Below are 21,985 nucleotides of genomic sequence, written 5' to 3' on the forward strand. Positions count from 1 at the left end.
AAATGGACATGCTCAAGGCCATAGCTCAACTTCTCGGAGGTAGACAGTACATGCCCTTTTCCCCCACCCCTGTCGGCATAGGAAAGAAGCCGGCATCTTTGTTTACTATCAAACCAATTTCAAAGGTAATTAGATAGGACAAAAAATGCAGTTAAAAAGCAGTCTTTTGAATAGCATCATCCAAAATTTATTTCAATGTTATTTCTATGATTTAAAAGGCTTCCCAAACATTAACGTGGCATTGTGCTTTTATGCTGCAATTTTTATAACTTTCATTTTTCATGATCATCTTGATCATTTTTGTGAGGGATAACTTTGCAGTCATTCAACTGAAACGAAAGTACGAGCCTGAAAATGAATTTCACAACCATAAATTAGCATTTAGATCGTCCACAAATGAGGTAGTAAGCAGCAAAGGGATATAAGTGGCAAAATTAAAAATTTGGAGATAACCAGTAGGTATGATAGGTAAAACTTCACCTCTATCTTGGGGCAAGAGATGGTACTAGTAGCTCTGGTAGGTGGAGCTGTAAAGCATGATTCAGAAAAAAATTAATTTGAATTTTGACATCTTGAATTCAAATTATGTTTATCGCAATCACGAGTGTGTGTATGTAGGCTTGTGTGTTTGTGTGTGGGGGTATGTGTTTGTGTGTACGGGTTATGTGTATGTGTGTGAAGGCATGTGTGTTTGTGTCTGTGGGGGGGGGGGTATGTGTATGTGTGTGTAGGCATATGTGTTTGTGTCTGTGTGCAGGCATGAATGTGTGGGTAGTTGTGTGTATGTGTGGGTGTTTGTATGTATGCGGGTGTGTATGTGTATGTGTGTAGGTGTATGTGTGTAGGTGTATGTGTGTATGTGTATGTATGTGTATGTGTGTATGTGTTTGTGTGTGTGTGTAGTTGTGTATGTATGAGCGTGTGTGTAGGACATGGATCCAACCTGGACACGACTTTCGCTAGAGGTGCAGCATCGTGAGGAGCCCGTCGACGGTGATGGTGCGGAGGGTGGCGGTGGGAAAAATCAAAGGAACGTCAAAAATAGTCAAGTGAGAACAATTAGCAATTGTGCTTTCTCAAAAAAAATGTCAATGAAAGCCTACCTAGGATCTGATCTTTAAACGCGTTTTATTCGAAACTTAAAATAATCCACTTGCATCCCTTTGCTTCTCACTGCCTCAAATGATGTGACGCATTGAGGGGGAGGTCATGAAATTGTGACGGAGGGAAGATATAACAAGAAGTGTGGTATCACGCATTTCCTCTAAAGAATAAGTTTGTGAAACATATTGTTTAACAAATGTCTTTAAAAACTCTTTACTGAATTGTGAAGCTGACAGCGGCATACAGTTAACAAGACAGTGACGCACAAGTGTCTTTTCTTTTCGACTTTTTGACTCCAGGAAGTAGTTAAAAGTTTCAAATAGATTGCCGCACAGAATAACAGCTTTCATTTGCGTATGACGAAGGGGAGTAGGGAGGGATGTGAAGTGTTGTACTTTGACAAAGGGGAAGGAGAGAGGTAACGCGGGGCTGGGGGGGGGGATAAACTACTGAACGATAGTTATGTATTAGATTTGAAATATCGCAAACCTTGGAGATATATAGCAATTTCTCGCCACATTTGGCTCCAAAATAGCTCGCCAAAATGATATCAGCTTGTGGGTTGGCAATATCCTTTAAATTTCTCGCCAAGGCCTAGGCGCAATGTTGTGAGGTGCATAAACGGCAAAATCAACATAGAGGTAAAGTTTCAGGAACTAAGATAACATTCCGTAAAGATTAATGGAATAAATGCCAGATTTAGCAAGATTACTGAAAATTAAGCACATAAAAATATAAAAATCATAACTTTTTGCAAAATTTGTAGCAAAACGTACGCAGAGATATTTTTAACTACTTTCGCACCTTGAATGAAATCCTAGCTGTATCTATATGTATGCTTACGTTCGATGAGCTCAATCGGTTGCGATCGGTTGATCGATCACGTGACAGCTAGTAACGTCATTATTTTAACCGGTGAGGTACCGGTCGCTCATCGAACAGAACCTATGTATGTTACAACCCTGAAACTAGCACCAGGCAATTCTAGGCAGAGTGCGCTAAGGATATTTTTGGCATTTATTCTTTAAAAGAATTAGTTGCGCCAGTTAAAATTTTTGCACTGCCCCCCCCCCCATTTTTTCTGAGAGGTGCTTCTGTTTTGCCCTTATGCATAATAAAATTCAAATTACATTATATTTTTGTATTTTTGGAAGGGACTTTTGGAAATTGATGTACTACAGAGGGAGACGCATAAAAGAGGTAGCGGTACAACTGGAAGGCTGTACGTGTGAGTTGAAAAAGAGAGATAAAGGAAATAAAGTATTTCAAATTTTTTTTTTTTTTCAAACAAGAAAGAAACCCACTTTAAAATTAAAATAAGAGAAAAAAAACTGTTTAACTGGTGAAAAATAGTTGGGGATACTGTGAAAAATTGCACATTGTGAAAAACATCGTAGATCAAAAGCTAAAAGAAAAAAAAATCGGTCGATTCTTTTGCGCTATTCTATTGGAGAAATTTAGGCATTTTATATTTATGAAGATAAATGGTTTCCGTTTAGGCTGAATTGCGCTTACGTGCTAGCGTTGATTGATTGATTGTGGTGAATAATTAAGAGTTGTGAAAGAATTGTAGTGGTAAAGTGAAGCAGAAGAAAAGAGTGAGAATAACCGCAACGAAAAGAAACATTTTTTCAAAAAAAAAAAAAAAAGTAGAATAAAATTCTCGTTTGGTGAAAACGTCAAATAGAATTTATTTGCATTGTAATTGTAGCAGATTTATTATGAAAAAAGAATGAAAGGAAAACGCTCTGAAAAAATAATTCAATGTGGTCTGAAATTTTTCTATTGCAATGGGGTTGTTTCCTTCAGTCAAAAGTAGTACTTTTTGTCACTGAAATTGATAGAATAAGCAAAAAATAAATAAATAATAATAACATGGACCCAGAAAATACTTTCATTTTTCCCAACAGTTATTTTTTAATTAATTTTTTAAAATGTCCGATTTTTCAAACAAGGCGTGGTCTTGATGACGTCACAAATGATGCTTTTTGGCGCATCTTTCTACCGCAATTCCACGTTATGATAGTCAAGAAGCGAATTAAAATTGCGCTCTACGCTTGCTATCAACCATATCGTTGCCAATACACTTGAGTAAAGATGCGAATTAAATATTTTGCTCTGTGAAAATGGCATCTCATCATTTGTGATGTCATCGGACAGAAGTTTAAACAATGAAAGCGCACCGATTAATGTAATTTTTAAAAATATTAAACTTAAATAAATTATTTAAAAAATGGTCAGATCCTATGTTTTTAAGCATAAACTTTCAGAAAAAAATACTTTTAAAATTTTGGAAACGACCCCATTACCTACGTGTTCTACACATATTTTTTTCTAATTTTATACGATATATTGCTACATTTAAAATATAAATGTATAAAAAAGATTTCTCTTTCTTTCTTCTTGGAAATCTCGCACGAATCATGTTATTTCGTTGAACTGAAGGTATTAGAACTTTTTTTTTCCCCCTTCCAATAATGTTTTTTTTTTTTTTTTTTTTTTTTTTTTTTTTTTGTGTGTGTGTGTGTGTGTGTGTGTGTGTGTGTTTTCCGTTGCTGCTGTTTGGGAATCTTCGCCATTATAATCCACTGCACCTTCTAAACTCATGTTTACTACCACTAAGAAATATATGTACATGAAACAAAGTAATAAATACACTTTTGTTTCTAATTGATCCCTCCCCTCCCCCCACAGACACACGATCTACTACAGTTCAACTCTAAATTTCAAAAAACAAATATGTTTTAAAAAACGATTTTTTAGTTGGTGATTTCAATTGATCACCAGCGGCACCACGATGGTAGATCACTCTGACCTACCAAAATATTCCTTAGTCTGCAAATTATGTCTGACATTTCGGCAAAATTTAGAGTTCCCTTTCGGCAAATTGAGAATTTCTGTGTTCCCTGAGTTCGGGACGCCCGAACTCAGGGAAGAGAACGGGACGCCGAACTCTGGCTCGCTTGAAGCAATATGAAGTGCGACCTCCGGGTGGAAAAAGGTTGGGCATCACTGCTATGGGGCCGTTCATTAATTGAGTAAGGATGAATTTGGCAATTTTTGATCCCCCCTAATGCATACGAATCTTACATCACTGGGGAATCGCTGTTAAATTCACTATTATTAAATTATTCTTAACTAGTGGTACCCGCACGGCTTTGCCCGTAATAGAAAAATTAAAAGGTCTTTTGGTTCGCCTGTATATTTACAAATAATGTGTAATGAATTTTCTCGCCAATTGGCTTGTGCCCATGTTACGGTTCCACGTTATGATAATTTCGTAATTTACTCGTCCATCTTATGATATTTTTGTTCTTAAAATTGTAAAACTAACTTTGTGCCAAATTTCATGAAAATTGGCCGAACGGTCTAGGCGCTATGCGCGTCACAGATGTCCAGACATCCAGATATCCTCCGGACAGAGAGACTTTCAGCTTTATTATTGGTAAAGAAAACCTTTTTGTGAAAATAAATATTTACTAAAAAGTTGGAATGTAGACTAATTCTATTTTATCGACATTCTTTTGTAAATGATGCGATACTAATTAAAAATAAACATGCCATACTTTGTGCGATTTTTTTTAATTATAGTTTGCTGTATTCATTCTTTGTAAAACAATTAAAAAACAACTCACCTTTACACGTTTTTACCTTCCAAAGACAAACGAGATATGATCGCTACCAAACCACTTCAACGCGTGATTTCTAATGTAAAATATCGACTAGAAAAATATTACGTAAGAATTAATTCGACCCCACTCCCTCCCCACCACCAAAGTAAGGATATGTAAAGATTTTTCCAAACCCCTACTCCTCGGGACCCTTACGTAATTAGTGAATGGCCCCTATAGACAAAATAAGTTGAAAAATTAAATTTTGACATTCAGAATAAAATTTACTGAATTGATTTGACATACGAACGGCTAATTTAAGTAACATTTAATTCAATTAACCTTCTTCGGACGCTAATTGTTTTTGGAAACCATTTTCAAGGTCTTAATGGGGAGATAGAGAGAGAGAGAGAGAGAGATGGAGAGAAAAATCCAGATCCATTACCAGCAAAGGGCTTCCGATAATTCTATGTTGTATGAATGATAACACTGAATTTATCCCGTCGACAAAGGGCGACAGATACGTAGATCTCTCTGGCAGAGAGCCAAAGACATCTGTCAACTGACAAAACTTTCACAACAAAAATAAACTTTAGTTCCCGTTCTGCAAATTATTGATCTGTTTTCTTCCGTGCGTTTTCTATATTTAACGTGCATTTTTTTCCTAAGGAATTTCTTAATGTGTCAAATGATTCACGAGTTTATTAGTAACAGAATATGTTTAAGTGAATTTTTAGAATTCTGCTTTTTTGAGTTTTTGTCCTGTTAAGTAGTGAAGATAGCTTACTGTGCTTTCACTGCTGGTAGGAGTTGGCTTTTATTATTTGTTTTATGATTGATTGATAGCGAGTGACATGATTCATTGCCAATGCGTAACAAATGAAATTCCTCAGAACTAAATTATTGAAGAGAAGAAGAAAAAGAACCACAGACAGAAAGAAAAAGAAAAAAAACCCTCGCGTCTCTAGTAAAAAATACACCGTCTACTTTTTTTCGCGAGTAAAAATGGTGCTTTTAATTTTCTTTCTTTCCTTTTATTTGAACACTTAGATGCAGTGAGTCTTCTTCAAGTCAAACGATATAAAAATTCGTCCATTGCCCAGTTTGGTTTGGTCTACTTGGTAAAAAAATGCCTTTTTTGTGCTGCATTTCTTTCAATATATATTTTTTTCTTTTCTTTTTCTTTTAATTCTTTCACTTCTCTTTCTACTTCCTTTTACTAAAAAGGAAGTATTGTATTCGCAAAAAAATTTTCACTCAAAAATCGGCCTTAATTTCCATTTTACTCACCCCCAAATGAATGTTGAGGTTTTTTTTTTCGACCCGACCACACGTACATATGTACCTAAAAACGTAAAAACGCCCGAAATATCCATTTTGAAGTTTCTCGAGTTTATTACAACGAATTTTCTCGTGACGTCTGTATGTACGTATGTATGTGCGTATGTGTGTATGTATGTCGCATAACTCAAGAACGGTATGTCCTAGAAAGTTGAAATTTGGTACGTACACTCCTAGTGGGGTCTAGTTGTGCATCCCCCTTTTTGGTTGCATTCAGGTGTTTCTAAAGGGGTCTTTTGCACCTTTTTGGGGGGAAATCATTGTTAAATTCAATGCAAACTCAAGTGGTGTTATAATTTGGGCATACACTTGGAAATATATCGCCAAGCTTTTGGTCACCAAAATTTGTTGCCAACTTGGCGATAAATTTGCCGGTTTTTCTTTTCTTTTTTTTAAATCTGGTTTCAATTTGATCACTATTGGTGATATTTAGAGAGTTAACCATTGAATCACATTAAAATTGCCAATATTGAGAAAATTAATCTGTATAAAACTTTTTTTCTTTTTTCGCTTCGGTTCGCAACAAACTTGGGGTGAAAATATATGAAGTGTTTCTTTGCTTACTCCAAGTCCAAGGCACTATAATCATTAAATTGGAGTAAAAGGGAGTCATGTGATGCACACATCAGCTCGTTCAAAATTAAAATGCAAGAGTAAACAGTTTCAGAGCACTATTCAGTTCAGATAAATCATCATACCGTGCTTACTAACCTACAATTTTTGCGTCATACGCTACCCCAACTCCACAAACTCGGTTGTTTGCGACACCAGCTGCAATTGCTGCACAATAAGTACCATGGCTATGAAAAGGAATCAGAAATTAGTATAACACAAAAGCAAAAAAATAAAAAAATAAATAAAAATTAATTTGAATTTTGACATCTTGAATTCAAATTATGTTTTAAGCAATCACGAGTGTGTGTGTGTATGTAGGCGTGTGTGCTTGTGTGTGGGGGGTATGTGTGTTTGTGTGTAGGGGGTATGTGTATGTGTGTATAGGCATATGTGTTTGTGTCTGTGTGCAGGCATGAGTGTGTGGGGAGTTGTGTGTATGAGTGTTTGTGTGCGTGGGGGCGGGGTATGTGTATGTGTGTGTACGCATATGTGTTTGTATCTGTGTGAATGCATGAATATGTGGGTAGTGGTGTGTATGTGTGTGTGTATGTGTTTGTGTGTGTGTGTAAGTGCGTGTGTGTAGAACATGAACGCAACCTGGAGACGGTTTTCGCTATAGGAGCAGCATCGTGAGGAGCCGGTCGACGGTGATACTGCAGAGGGTGCTGGCGGGAAAATAAAATGATAGCACATCAAAACAGTCAAATGAAAGCAATAAGCAATCGTGATTGCTCAAAAAAAGGAGGAAACTTATTAGAGATTCTATTAACAACGAATTTAAGTCATCCGAATAAAAGTAACCGTTTCATTACCTGTTTTCGGGAATAGCTTTGAATTCAGAGTTCAAGTATAAAAATTCTTCACTTGCTGCTTCGTCCTAAAAATGAAATGTGAAAATAGTTATATTGAACTAAAATGCAAGTTCTACAATTGCTTTTGAGACCTGCTCCGATTCAAAAATTTTCACTCTTTCCTCCCCTATAACAATTTTAAATAGTTATTTGTTGTCATCAGTGAAAAAAGTAAAATAAGTCTGGGGGTTGGCGATCAGGGGAGGAGGTCCCCTAGTAAATCATAATGAGCCGTTTGAATTTAACGTTCTTTTCGTACTTTATTTTCTGCGGAAACCAAATACGCAAGTTTGTACCATAAAGCTGAAGTTGAAAGTATAACAAAAATGCAATAAATAAATAAAAATAAAAGAAAGAAAGAAAGAAAACTGAAAAAATTTCCAATACTGTCGTTTACCTTTCTATAGTAGACTAGTTCTTCGCTTAAAATTTGAATTTAAATTTTATTGGATGCTTTAGAACTGACATAATGATACGGACATTATAAGCAAACTGCAGTTTTTGAGTGTTGTAATCGAAAAGTCATATACTTGTTTTATTTCATAACTTTTGGTGTGAACCAAGCTCATAGAAATCAGAGCAGTCATTTAAAGAGGGGACAGGTGGGTGCAACTGCCCCCCCCCCCACCCTGATTTTGAGTAATCAATGTATTAATCATACGTGTGGGCGTGTTTTTGTTGTTTTTCGCCATGAAATGCATTCAATATGTATGCTTTGAAGCCCCTGGAATAATTTGAAATGACGGTCCTGATAGAAATAGTCTTTAGATTAAAAACGTTGTACGTTGTAAAGACACGACAGTAGTGAAACTTTTATCGTTTCTATTTCGTACATTCTGAACCGTCACTTCAACTGCACGTTTTCTCTCACGCCATGCTCTTGCTCTTTCTGCGCCTGACTTAGGCATATTCACAACACAGTTGTATATTTTTTATGAAAAAAATAGATTATAAACGACGAGAAAACTAACCAATACTCGAAATCAGTTTTTTAACTGTTGCCAAAAACATTGAAAGAAAAAGTAATTATGAAGTTAATTTTGTTCATAAGAGTTAACAAACTAAATTCAAGACTGAACTCAAGATAATGCGGATTGCGCTTTTTAACTGACGACTTGACTTGAGTCAAAGAAATATTCAAAAACCTGCGCTATTTGTAAATTTTAAAATCCCCAAATTACAAATATAAACTTGCCTAAGTTCAGCCTTGAATTTAATTTGTTAAATTTATCAACAAAACTAACTTTTTAATTACTATTATTTTTCATTGTTTTTGGCAACAATCAAAAGTGGAAGTATTTCAACTTTGAATTGCTGTTATTTTTCATTGGTTTTGGCAACAATTAAAAAACAGCTACGTCACTTCCTTCCCGCAAAAAAGTTGCGTATCAGAATTTCAAAACCTTTTCATAAAATGTTTCACTCCAAAAATGCTTTATTTAAACATTCTTTCGCATTTCTATTTCTCTGAGGTGAACAAGAGATCAAGATTATCCATGGAACTTAGAATTTAAATGCTATGAGTCAGTAATAGTTTCCTTGCGACCATTTTCTGCCCCAACCGAATGAAACCACTTGCTTATTATTATTCAAAAGACGCTCCAAAATGATGAGGCTTTCCAAAAATCACATGGACGAAAGATAAGCATCCGAATCGATGCGTGAAAAATAAGGCTGCTCTATAATAAAACGTGCAATACTGCGTCCTTGAATCTGGCAGCAGCACGTTGTCTGTCAACATAAACGCAGTTTTTTCGCGCTTCTGATAAAAAGAAGTATTCTTTCGAACGGAGAAAAATTTTGATAATCGCATAAATTCGGGAATTTCCTGCTTCCTTTGAGTGAAGAATGAATTCTGTGTCGGCAGTATTATGATGCCGAAGGACACGTAATGGCGAAAATTGTTGCATAAAAGCGTGTTGTATTCCAGCCTCGCTTTGACAAACCAGTGTGATATAAAATAAACAAGCATGGCAGTACTAGGAAAATAATTGTTCTTAGTGTTAGCCCAACTGAGTTGCGTTTTCAGAAAATGGCGTAATCTCAGAATATTAAACAAAGCGGTAATCAAATAACACAAATAAAGTGGGGGAATGCGGGGCAAAGTGAAATGGTTAGGATCACTCACTTTTTACGATATGAATAAATTAGAATTTTGTTCTAAAATTAACGGTTCATAAAGAAGGAACAATATATTTTTTTTACAAAACTTGCACTGAAACAATATTTTTTATTTTTGGTATTTAAAATTTTCACTTCTTTTTTCCATGAGGCAAAGTCAAAACTGAAATTTGTTTCGAATAAACATATCCTGTTTTTCATGAACTTAAAATTTTCCAATCGAATTTTACGTTATCAATGATCAAGTGACTTTCTCAAAAAAAAATTCAGGACAAGATCTAGAAAATCGGGACAGATGAATACCTTAGATCCCCTCCTTCCAATTCAAAGCCTGATTTTTTTTTTCTTCTAAATAATAACACGAGAAAAATACACAACTCGCAAAACTCGAGAACTACCCGGTCGATTTTGCTGAAATTTTCACAGTTTATTCCTTTACGTCCTGAGAAGGTTTGCAGATCAGTTCGAAAATAATTCGAGGAATAGTTCTTTTTGTATTCTAATTTAGGCCCAATTTTCACATAAACTCCCGAATAAGGGAGTGAAAAATTACTCGCAAATAGTAATATTATATATCGTTGGAAAGGGAAGAATTTTCCACGTTCTACGCAATTTGCTCCAATGCTCTAACTTAATTGCGGCGTTAGTTTTTTACGTTTTTAGCTCGAATTTTTTCAGGCTTAGCTGAAATTTAAGCACTACTTTCATCATTAAAAAAATCAACAAAAAGGAAGGAATTGTCCTACAGCTTTCTTTTTGACGCCATTGGAAAAAGCGACCTTTTTTACTCCAGATCTAACTCGACCTATGGTCGGAAAAATAAGCTTTTATCTCGAAAGGAAAAAAAGTTACAAGCCTTTTTAAATCAAGTTTAAGAAATTTCGATTCCATTCAAATTGTGAACCATTTTCTTTCGCGTTTTAATTCCTCAAACTTATTTTATTTTGTGTTTCCATGGTTACGCATTTTAAATCCAACTATCTGGATTTAATTTCTTAAAAGTATTTTAATATCTGTCGCTTTTGTTTGGAAGGGAAATCATGATGTTTTTTTTTACGCCTGATTGTTGAATATACGTCACTTGACACACTTTTTATTTTCAAGGTGAACCGGGCAAAGCCGGGCAAACGCAGCTAGTAAAATATAAACGAATGTTAATTCATATTTCTTCAAAACATTGGAATTGCTCAATTTTATAATTTTTTTAATTTTTTTTATTGATCGTTAATTTTGAATTAAGAAAAGTATAGGGACAAAGTCCCTTTATTTTCGACAGTGAAAGGGCAGTGTCGCCCCCCCCCCTCCGCACGAGCCCCCTATGAATATGTGTTTGTAATCTCGCTGAGTATGTGACTAGGGGTTAGGGGGTAAGGTAACGCGGAGGACACTTTGAGACAATGTTTTGAAAAAAAAAATGTGTGACATTATTTATGGGCAGACCCCCTCACGCTCCCTTACATTTGTATCAACACGTTGTTATAGGAACTTCACACATAACGTAATTAAATTTTAATAGTTAATGAAGAGCATGATGAGCTGTGTAGGCTTACAAGCGGCAAATTGACGGTAGCCGCAAGTCGAACATATAATTTCCTCGTTAAGTACTATTGATTATTAAACGACGCCGTTTGACGCTCCAGCGGTCAACAATGTGTTAAAATGTAAGGCTTTTCTAGCATGAGTTAGACGCTTAGAGGCTGTACATGAATGATGTCACAGGTTTCTGCAGGGGTGCCCACCTAAGGGGGGGGGGAGGGGTCAAGCCGCAGACTGCGCCACTGAAATTTTGAGGAGGGGTTGGTTTGAAGGGTAATTTTTTGTTTAGGGGGAGGGCTCTTGCTTTTTTTTGGAGGGAGGATCTTTGCAATATTTAGGGGGTTAGCTCTTGTTTGCAGGGGGGGTGGGCACCGCTGGTTTTTGCATACTTTTGACTTTTGACCCCTCCTCCGATTATCACAAAGTATCACACCTCACCTTTCCCCGTACCCTCTTCGTCACACATGTCACGCTATTGTTCATAAACAGATACTAAAAAAATACTTGATATCACACTCCTTGTAGGCTCCTCCCTCCCCCTTATCGTAAAGTGTCACGATTTCACAAATCCACCTCCCTCCTCAAAACGGGACATCATTGTCTCTTTAAACCTAATAATAAACTATTGAGGCATGAATCTTGAATTCGCAATAAAACAAATTCAGGGGGGCCCACGGGGGGGGGGGGGATCATGGCGCAAGTTCGGCCATCAATATTTTGGGGGGGGGGGAATTTTAAATAATTTATTTAACTTGATTGATTTATTTTTGATGAAAATTGTTTAGTTAATTTTATTCTGTTTATATTTAATTTCATTTATTTATTTAGTTTGTGTGTGCATGTAGGTGTGTGTATGTCATTGGCATAGAACAGAACTTTTCTAATAATATAATAATAACGATAGTAATTAAAAATGAATAAATAAATAAAATACTTTTAAAAAAATAAACAAAATAAAAAAGAGAGCTAAAAAATAAAGGGGAGGGACGGAAACCCCTGAAAAAAAATAATGGGGCTTGGGTAAGAAAGAGAAAAAAAAAAGAGAGAAAAAATGAATGGGGGCAAAAAAGAAAACTCTTACGTAGTTTTTTGCAACTTCTGGACTCCGTTTGTAGATCCCATCGTCCAGCACCGCTATCCTCACGCCTTTTCCGGTTACGCCCCTCTGCCACGCCGGAAACACGTTGATATCCTGCGCCCCCACGTTGCGCTGATAAGAGAGAAAGCTTTCTGAGAAATAGTTTTCTGTTGCCGTACAAACTATTCGTCGTTTCATTCACAAATTTACAAACCAAAACAACATTCATTGCTTGCTTTTTACACTGAACTTGATTATTCGCTCTAACTAATTAGGGGGTGTCCACCTGGGGGGGGGGGAGTCATGGCGCAGACTGCACCATTGAAAGTTTTAAGGGGGTGCTTTAAGGGGTATTTTTCCCTTTGGGAGGGGCTCTTGTTTTGTTGGGGGGTCTTAGCGATATAGGGGGTGCGCCCTTGCTCTTGGGGGGGGGGCACCTCTGAATTAATCTTTAGGTTTTTGGAAAATCAAAACGTATGAAGTGGTGCAACGTTGACCCACATTACATTACATTACGCTCCAAGGTCCCCCGTAGACCCAGGAGTAGATACAGGGGTAAGGTCATGGGGGTCGTGATCCGCCCAAAACAGTCGACAATATTATCCATCGATCATTTTATTGCATGTGGTCATAATTTAATTATTGCATACGAAATGGATGGATGAAGAATATCATGCAAACATATTAAATTTACTGCAAATTTATCAAATACTTTATGAATAAAGTGTAAGTGATTTTCGTTATCTTTTTAATTTAATAATTAAAAAGATTTCCATGTATTGGAAATAGTTCAAAGGCGGGCTTCAAGGCTAATAAATGAACTTTCTCACTTAGACTATGATTCCAGGCTTAGAAGGCTAAAAATGTACAGTCTTGAGCAAAGACGAGACCGTGGGGACATGATTCAATTGTTTAAATTTATTTAAAAGAAAAAATGTTGCGGGGCTAAAGTTTAGCTTTGAAAACAGGACAAGGGGTCATTGTTTTAAGCTATTTAAATCTCAGGCTAACATGGATATTAGGAAAAATTATTATTTTAGCAGGGTAGTGGAACCTTGGAACAGCTTACCGGGAGAGGTGGTAATGGGTAATGAGCAAGGGAGTAGATAGTTTTAAGAGGGCCATTGATCTTCACTGGGGCTTGTAAATTGACTAGGACCAGCCTAGCTGGACCCAGAGCCTGTTGCTGTTCGTCACTTTTGTATTTGTATTTGTTTTATTTGTTTAAGTAAATATTTGAATTAATGCTGATCCGTTGAGGTTTAAACCATTAAATTTGTTTTAATATGAATGAGAATAGGCGGTTAGCTTAAAGATAACGATTCATTCGCGTTGCTCCCATCTAAGAATTTGTCTCCCTTTCCACTCGGGGACGTTCACATGAATTTTCGGGCCCGTCACAAATGACTCTCACGGGCCCCCGTCTATATTATTTACCCCTCATTTAGAAAATATCGGGGCCCCTTCAGACTCGGACCCGGCCGAACAGGTGTCCTTTCGCCCCATTGCGCGCGATCCTTTTTCAAACCAAATATAAATGAAACAGCCCAGGGTCAAGCATCAAATTACCAGATCCCCGATGTACCTTGCAGATGAAATACACACTCCGGTATTGATATTATATCTGTGAGTACAATCAATGGGGTTTTTGTTCTTTCAAATATCAACAAGCACTACATCCACTAATTAATCGATTTGTCAGAAGGGACGTCCGTCCGTCCGAAATAGCTTCACTCTCTCACTAATACGCATAAATTAGATCTTGCTAACCAAGTTAACACTAAAATATCTTTCTTGGCTATCTCTCAAATCGGACTCATTTTCTTCAGACGATATGGCTATCCTGATAATGACATCATTAATCGATTTTCTATTTCTGGAAACCTTTGCTAGACCTGGACAAAGGAGAGCATTTCTTTTCCGTGAATTTTTAAAGCAGGGCCATTCCAGGAAAAGCAACAACTGAGCAAATCACCTAAGTAATGTACTTTTTATTTGGTCAGCAAATTTTTAACGTTTAGCCGCTAAGTAATTTGTGTGAACATGTGCTCATCCCCCCCCCCCCAAGCTCAATGGCATTTTTAACTCTTTTTTTTTTTAAATTTTTAAAAATATTTTTCATTTATTTATTCATTTGTTTTTGATTATTATTATTATAATAATTTGATTTTTAAAGTTCTGTGGCATGCCAATGACACATACACACTCGCAAACTAAACGAATAAATGAAATATAATATAAACAGAATAAAATAAAATAAAATAATTTTATTAAAAAATGAAAAAAGTTAATTAAAAATAAATCAATAAATAAATTGAAATAAATGAATAAAAAACATTTTAAAAATCCCCCCACCCCTATTTTGATGGAGTAACTTGCATCAGAATGTCCCCCTTTGGGCACCTCTCTGTGTGTGAAAATTAAAATGTAAAGGGGAAAAAATATCTTCACTGTTAAAACTGCGGGTTACATATGAGGTAGTGAGAAGCAAAGGGATGTAAGTGGCAAAATTAAAAATTTGGAGATAACCAGTACAAATGGTAGGTGAACCTCTCCTCTGTCTTGGGGCAAGAGATGGTACTAGTAGCCCTGGTAGTTGCTGCTATACAGCATGATTTAGGAAAAAAATTCAATGAAAGCCTACCTAGGATCTGATCTTTCAACGTGTTTTACTCAAAACTTGGAAATGTTCACTTGCATCCCTTTGCTTCTCACTGCCTCATATGGCTTCTTTTAAGGTTAAACGCTGTAGGTGCCAGTTGGCTCCCCATGGCAACCTGTGGCATCCCTATGTATCCCTTAAGGGCGTCATAAATAGCCAAATGGTACTCTTAAGGTGGTGCCGCTTTAGCTACAACGTTTTGCCCTAAACGGTACCATAAACAACCCGCAGTTTTAATTACGAGTATAATTTCGTCGAATTTGAACGTCCATTCCTGAGAGTGCAGACTAATCTTTTATTACAGCAAAAAACAATGCTACAAATACTGTTTCTCGCAAATACTTTTTCATTTATACTTCAGCTGCAGTGGCGTCGGGCTGACGCTCTGAAATATGCCATATTGTTTGTTAGATTAGTTCTATACTTTGTTGTGCGTTCTATACAAGAGTTGAACGTTTAATCAAAATAAAGTCTTATTTATAGCTCCGTTCTTGCGATAATAATTTGAAATTATTATTTAAGTAAATATTTTTTAATTCAGTAAATTTGATCCGGAAAAACCGAAGATCCCGATAAACGGAAATCGGATGAACAAGATTCTACAATAACTATAATTTTGATGAAAATCTGTTGTTGGATAAAAAGGAAACGTGGAACATATTGGTGGGAAATCTTAGGAAGTTTTCAATATTATGTTCATTTTCCAACTCCAATAATATTGGTGGCACCGATTTTTCTTTGAAGAATACAATTTCACGAAAGAAATGGACTTGAATCATTATGACTCGATGGCTAGGTATTGTCCATATGGCACACGACATGCAGTGGCCTCATTATTAATAAGCACGGTCATAAAAATGTTCCTTGTACTTGTTCCTTTTCATACTTGTCTCTTACAAGTCATTTCCTTTTTATTCCGCGACACTTTGTTAGATTAAATTTTACGACAGCGCAATCCAATTAACCGACAATGCTTGCACCTAAAAATACCAAAAATCAATTCCTCTAAGGACGCAAAAGAACTTCATATTTGCTCTTAAATTAATTGCCTCTCTCGTTATCTTATCTTCTCGAGGCTCACCTCAATCCCCGAACGACGCCGTTGCCAGTTTCAGGTCTAAAGAGAAGAGTTAAAAACATGAATAATCAGACGATGAAAATATTTTTGGAAAAAAAATGAAGAAGAATGTTTTTGTTGCTTCTTTCTCACCAGATACCACTGTTCTTTGAAGAGAGGGTCATTAAACTTAAGTCCGTTCGAGGCGTTCGATGGCTCCTTAATCAGAAGGGCTCTCGGGACGGGCGTTGAAAGGCTGCCGGAAATAGAATGACCGAACACTTCCGAACGTTGGACGCGGTGGAACAGAGTCTGCTGCGATGCCCATTGAATCTTTAAAAAGAGAAGAATACTTAAGAAAAAAAAAAAGAAAAATTAATTTGAATTTTGACGTCTTGAATTCAAATTATGTTTTTCGCAATCACGAATGTGTGTGTGTATGTAGGCGTGTGTGTTTATGTTTGTGTGGGGGGTATGCGTGTTTGTGTGTAGGGGAGCATGTGTATGTGTGTAGGCATGTGTGTTTGTGTCTGCGTGCTGGTATGAGTGTGTGGGTAGTTGTGTGTAGGTGTGTGTGGGGGGGGGGGGTATGCTTGTTTGTGTGTAGGGGAGCATGTGTATGTGTGTAGGCATGTGTGTTTGTGTCTGCGTGCAGGTATGAGTGTGTGGGTAGTTCTGTGTAGGTGTGTGTGTGTATGTGTAGGTGTCTGTATGTATGCGTGTGTGTATGTGTTTGTGTGTAAGTGTATGTATGTGTGTATGTGTGTGTGTACGTGCGTGTATGCATGCGTACGTGTGTGTGTAGGACTTTGACGCAACCTGGAGACGGTTTTCACTAGTGGAGCAGCATCGTGAGGCGGCCGGTCGACGGTGGTGCTGCAGAGGGTGCTGGTGGGAAAATAAAATCATAGGACATCAAAACAGTCAAATGAAAGCAATAAGCAATTGTGATTGCTCAATAATTTTAACTACATAATAAATTATCTTTAAAAAAAATAAAGAATAGCTTTTACGTCTACAGTACACAAGGGTGCCCAGTGTCTATCCTACAAGAGCAATGACGTATTCCTCCCAAGTACTGCGTACCCCCCCCCCCCTCCAGTACGAGAACTCCTCTCAAAACGCCCCCTATGAATTTCAATGGTGTAGCCTGCATCATGTCTGCCCCCCCCCCCCCAAGGTAATTCAAAAATACACGTGAAAAAAGTTTCTCCTAGATAACGGGACACCCTTCAATATTTTTAGACTTGTGGAGAGTAATGTAATGGAAGAATTTTAGTTTCTTATATCAACTGAAAGAGGGTGCTCAGCCCCCTCCCCCTAACTTCATTTGTATGGGAAGGGAGTTAAAAAAATACACTGAACTGAGAAAAAACAATGTTACATATTATAATATACACTAATATGCATATACATAGCAATAAAAATTATTTAGGAAAAAAGAAAGAAAACAGCTGTGAAAATTAAATTTTTCTAAGCTTGTGGTATTTTCTATACCAATTTTAAATTGAGAGGTCAACCTTCTTAAAATTTGAGTAAGGTGCTAAAACTTTTGCAGCACAATACTATTAGTAAGTCTAAAAAAATTGAGGGTGTCCTGAACTCTAACTGAAAAAAGTTTTTTTCAACCCTCCCCCCCCCCTTCCCCCGATTAGTAGGCAGCCCTTCAATACATCAAGGCTTGATTTACATGCGGTAAGTTACTTGTTTCTCTCTTTCATTTTTTTTTTTTTTTGAGCAATCACGATTGCTTATTGTCCTCATTTGACCGTTTTTGGTGTCCGTGCCTTTTTCAACTTGGACCAGAAGCCTCTGCAGCACCACCGCCCACCGTCCTCAGCTGAGCTATCCGCTTCTCCTGGTCGGAGGCGTCCATGTCCTACACACACGCACGTTCAAACACATACACACGCACGACTTCACACACATACACTCACACACGCCTACGTGCATACACACAGGTCTACGCACACACACAACTATGCACACGTAACCGCCCAGGAGGAGAGGCAGGCTTGGGGGGGGGGGGGGCAGGAGCCGTTTCTAGAAACAATAACTCCAATGAGTAGGGTCGTGTCTCAGTTCGTGATTGCGAAAAACATAATTTGAATTCAAAATTTCAGAATTCAAATTATTATTATTATTTTTTTTTTTTTTTGCTGTAGCTGAAAGTCCTATGGCTTTTAGTTGTCTGTCCTCCCCCCCCCCCCTTTTAGTCCCGATCGCCGCCTCTGAATTGTAGGCATGTATTTTAGAGTTATAACTAAGACGTTTTCCAGTGCACCAAAGTAAAGGTAGTATATTTCCCCTAATGACGTATTAGTCCTTACTTCACGTAATCTCTTTGGTATTATTTGGTATTTAGTCCCCCCCCCCCCTTTTTATATTTTGATATCTTTTTCGTTTTACAATTTTTTGATAAATAGAGTATTCTTGATATTTTTATCATTTTCAGTTTTCTGATAATTTATGTTTTTCCTGAATATATATAAATAGTTCCACTTTGAACCAGAAAAATAAAATTTCCATATGTTTAAAGAGTCCTCATTTTTTAAAGTATGACAAGATTTCAATAATTTATTAAATTGCACAAAATATTACAATGCAAGACAAGAGAGTTCAACAACTTCAAATCAGTATTCAACAGTATCTTCCAAACAGGCACTTCAGAATGATTGTATGACACAAAGAGCTGTGTCACAGCGTTGCCAACTTATTTTGTAAAATAAAAGTTTATTACTGGTATTATAACTTTCTACGTTATCTTTTGAAGTCAAATTTGCTAAAAAATAATAGAAAGGTTCAGGGTTAATCCGCATGTTCAAATTACTCTAAATTTCTATAACCTTTATTTTTCAAAAGATGAGTCATACAAACGATTTATTTCATCATGAAGCTTTGCCAAAAAATATTTTTTTTGGAATGACAATAACTTTATTGTGACCCAAGACATGCCATGATGACAAAATTAGAGTTACTTCAAAAAAAGTGTTAAAACTTTCTTATTATTTGCTTAAAAAAATCAATGTTTATAAGTTAAATTGCAAACAATAACAACAACAATTAAAAATATAATAATACTAATATTGATTTTTTTAATATTGAACATTTTCTTTACCATGGAGTGATTCGAAACCGCTTTCAGTTGCCTCATATTTCTGTGACATCGTCTGCAAACGGAAGAATGATTAAAAAGATAGAAATCTTCGTCCTGAAATATCTGGAAAAGAGAACAAGTATAAGAATCCAGAACTTATTTATTTTTTATAGGTTCTATATGTAAGTTATGCCAAATAAATAAGGCAAAAATTCATCGCAATAGACCCTTTCGATTACCCATTTTCGCATTATGTCCGTGATAATGAGCATAATCCTAACTTGAATAGCAGCAACAACTCCTCACCATTTTTCATACCTGTTGACCAAAATTACCAACTTCGATAGCTCTAAGGCAAAAAATGCACTTAACACCTTCTGCACAAAACACCTTTATTGGCGACACTCTGGCGCTGCAAAACAAACACATACTACACTCACAAAAACAAATCCTATACTGACTGAATTAGCTTTGAGTTACAAACTTGGGAAGCGTAAGCGGAGGTTACAGCATTATATGATAATTTGCATAAACAATACTTTTTCATTACTCAGGGCTGACATCCATTCTTTTATGTGGCAACACTACCAGCGGATGCCCTTACCACTTGCAGAATTTTGGCACTCAGTGTAACACCAGATGGAGGAACTTGAGTTCATTAGGATGCGAATTATGCAAGGATGTATCTTACAGAACATCCAAATGCTGTATGAACTATTTACGGTGACGAATAATACATAGCATCTTGTCATTTACAAAATTTAAACTAATGTAGTTTACCACTCTTTGCTCTAATAGGCAAAATCATTTAGAACGATACCACAGGCCGCAATGCTGCTTAATCAAACGCGGGCTACTGCCTAGAAGTGCTTCCCCTCCTCGCGAAGTAATTGCGCACCCCACCCGAATACTATGATCACCCCCTCCCCTAAGAACGAGTATCCCCTCCCCCCCAGAAAAGAGAAAACTCCCCCGAAACCACTACTCCGTAAAAATTCATTGTTTCAGTCTGCGTCATGATCCCCCCTTGGGGGGGGGGGCTGTTCTGGGCAAATCAATCTCATCTGATCTGCCTAAACTGTCGCAACTCTCTACGGTCGTGTCCCGTCATAATACCTAAAGCTCCAAAGCAGCCTAGAAAACTGTACATAACCACATAACCTTACGAATCTTCTGCTAGGTCCTTCTCTTCTCTTTCGGAAACCATGTTCTGTCTTCACATGTTGTCTACTTACCAACTTGATATGGCCAAGTTATCAAACCTGACGACCGACTTCGGCGCAAATCCCCTTTAAGGCAGCAGTAAGTGATTTCTGTAAAAGTTGTTTCTCTGCCAGCGTTGTTTCATTGTAAGGAAACAACCTGTCGTAACTTGGGCAAGTAAAGGGCAAAAACTGCAAATTTTTCAGTTTTCATTTTTTTTTTTTTTTTGAGCAATCACGATTGCTTATTGTTCTCATTTGACTGTTTTGAATTCCTATCATTTTATTTTCTTACCAGCACTCTCTGCCAGCACCGCCGTCGCGTCAACCGGCCTCACGATGCTGCTCCTCTAGCGAAGACCGTCTTCAGGTTGCGTTCATATCCTACACAAACACACACACGCATACACGCACACGCCTACACACACATACACACACATGCCTGCGCACAGACACAAACACACACACTCATACCTGCACTCAGACACAAACACATATGCCTACATACACACACACACGAGCGCCTACACACACACACAGCACTGCATACATAACACGCACACACATGCATACATACACACACACACACACACGTACCCACACACTTGAGCCTGCACAAACACACACGAGCATTCATACACACACACGCTCGTGATTGCGAAACACATAATTTGAATTCAAGATGCCAAAAATTAAAATTAATATAATTTTTTTTTTGCATCTATTGTACGTTAGCTTTATTGTAGAATCTTATTTATTTGGTTTCCTCTGGGAAAAAAGCTCGAAAAAAAAGTCTAATACCAACACTTTCCTATTGTTAATATTAAATCCAAAACATGTTTCTTCAAATATTTCGAAAACTTATTTTTGCACATACATACAGCCAGCCGTTCACCTGCTCACGGCAACATTAATGCCTGAAACAACGGTTTTCGAAGGAATGCAAAACTAGATGACGTCAAAGCATATCAGAATTTATGATGGATCATTACATTTATATTTTTAATGTTACGACGCAACCTTTTTAATGTATAGCTGTCAGTATTAATTTCATTTGTTTTGCGCTTATCCTCTTAGGGCATATTCAGAAGAAAAAAAGAACTGAATCAACATCGAACCCCACTGCGGTTGTTATTTAGACATAGCATTCCTGTTTAACGAGGAAAATATTCTGTTGTACTACCTTTTTGGAGTGATTGATTCCAAAAAATAACCAGTTCCACTTCACAGGAGGGTTCCTATTACTTACGTGCACCATATTTCGTTTCATTCTATCACGTGTTACGTTTCAAATTAGAGCACCTACAAAAAATTGTGCACACTCACACAGACAGACCGTTAGTTTTTTGAAATGGTCAAAATCAGTTCAGTGCCATTTAAAACATGTAAACTCCGTCAAAATCCGAAAATTATCACGAATGCAGTACTGTCTAACCACGGATTGTATGGAAAGGCAAACATCCGGTTTACACGCGGAAATGGAAGCATCTATTAGTTTTCAGGGATGTCAGATTTTGCAGATGTATGTTAACCTCTAAATTAAGCAGAATCTCATTCAAATGAGCGGAATACGAGCATAAAATTTTTATCCCCCCCCCCCCCTCGTTCAGATGGAGTCGCCTTAAAAGGATATTTGCCAATTCCATACAATCCGTGGTCCAACTGTACTGTCCACTGCAAGAAAACATGAATTCAGTCAGAGCTTAATTT

General features: G+C 37.0%; 1 protein-coding gene across 1 annotated transcript in view; it reads right to left on the reverse strand.

Moving 5' to 3' along the window:
• The window catches only part of LOC129232147 (PC3-like endoprotease variant B), a 34,667-nt gene extending 13,134 nt beyond the window's left edge, over nt 1-21,533 (reverse strand). Inside the window, exons 1-4 of the mRNA XM_054866388.1 lie at nt 21,525-21,533; nt 16,130-16,309; nt 7,484-7,548; nt 6,768-6,856 (exon numbers count right to left, since the gene is read on the reverse strand). Of these exons, the coding sequence (XP_054722363.1) occupies nt 6,768-6,856; nt 7,484-7,548; nt 16,130-16,309; nt 21,525-21,533 (343 nt within the window). The remainder of the gene's footprint in view (nt 1-6,767; nt 6,857-7,483; nt 7,549-16,129; nt 16,310-21,524) is intronic.
• Between the last annotated feature and the right edge of the window lie 452 nt (nt 21,534-21,985).

This window comes from Uloborus diversus, unplaced genomic scaffold (assembly GCF_026930045.1).
Source record: "Uloborus diversus isolate 005 unplaced genomic scaffold, Udiv.v.3.1 scaffold_11, whole genome shotgun sequence".
Taxonomy (NCBI): Eukaryota; Metazoa; Arthropoda; class Arachnida; order Araneae; family Uloboridae; genus Uloborus; species Uloborus diversus.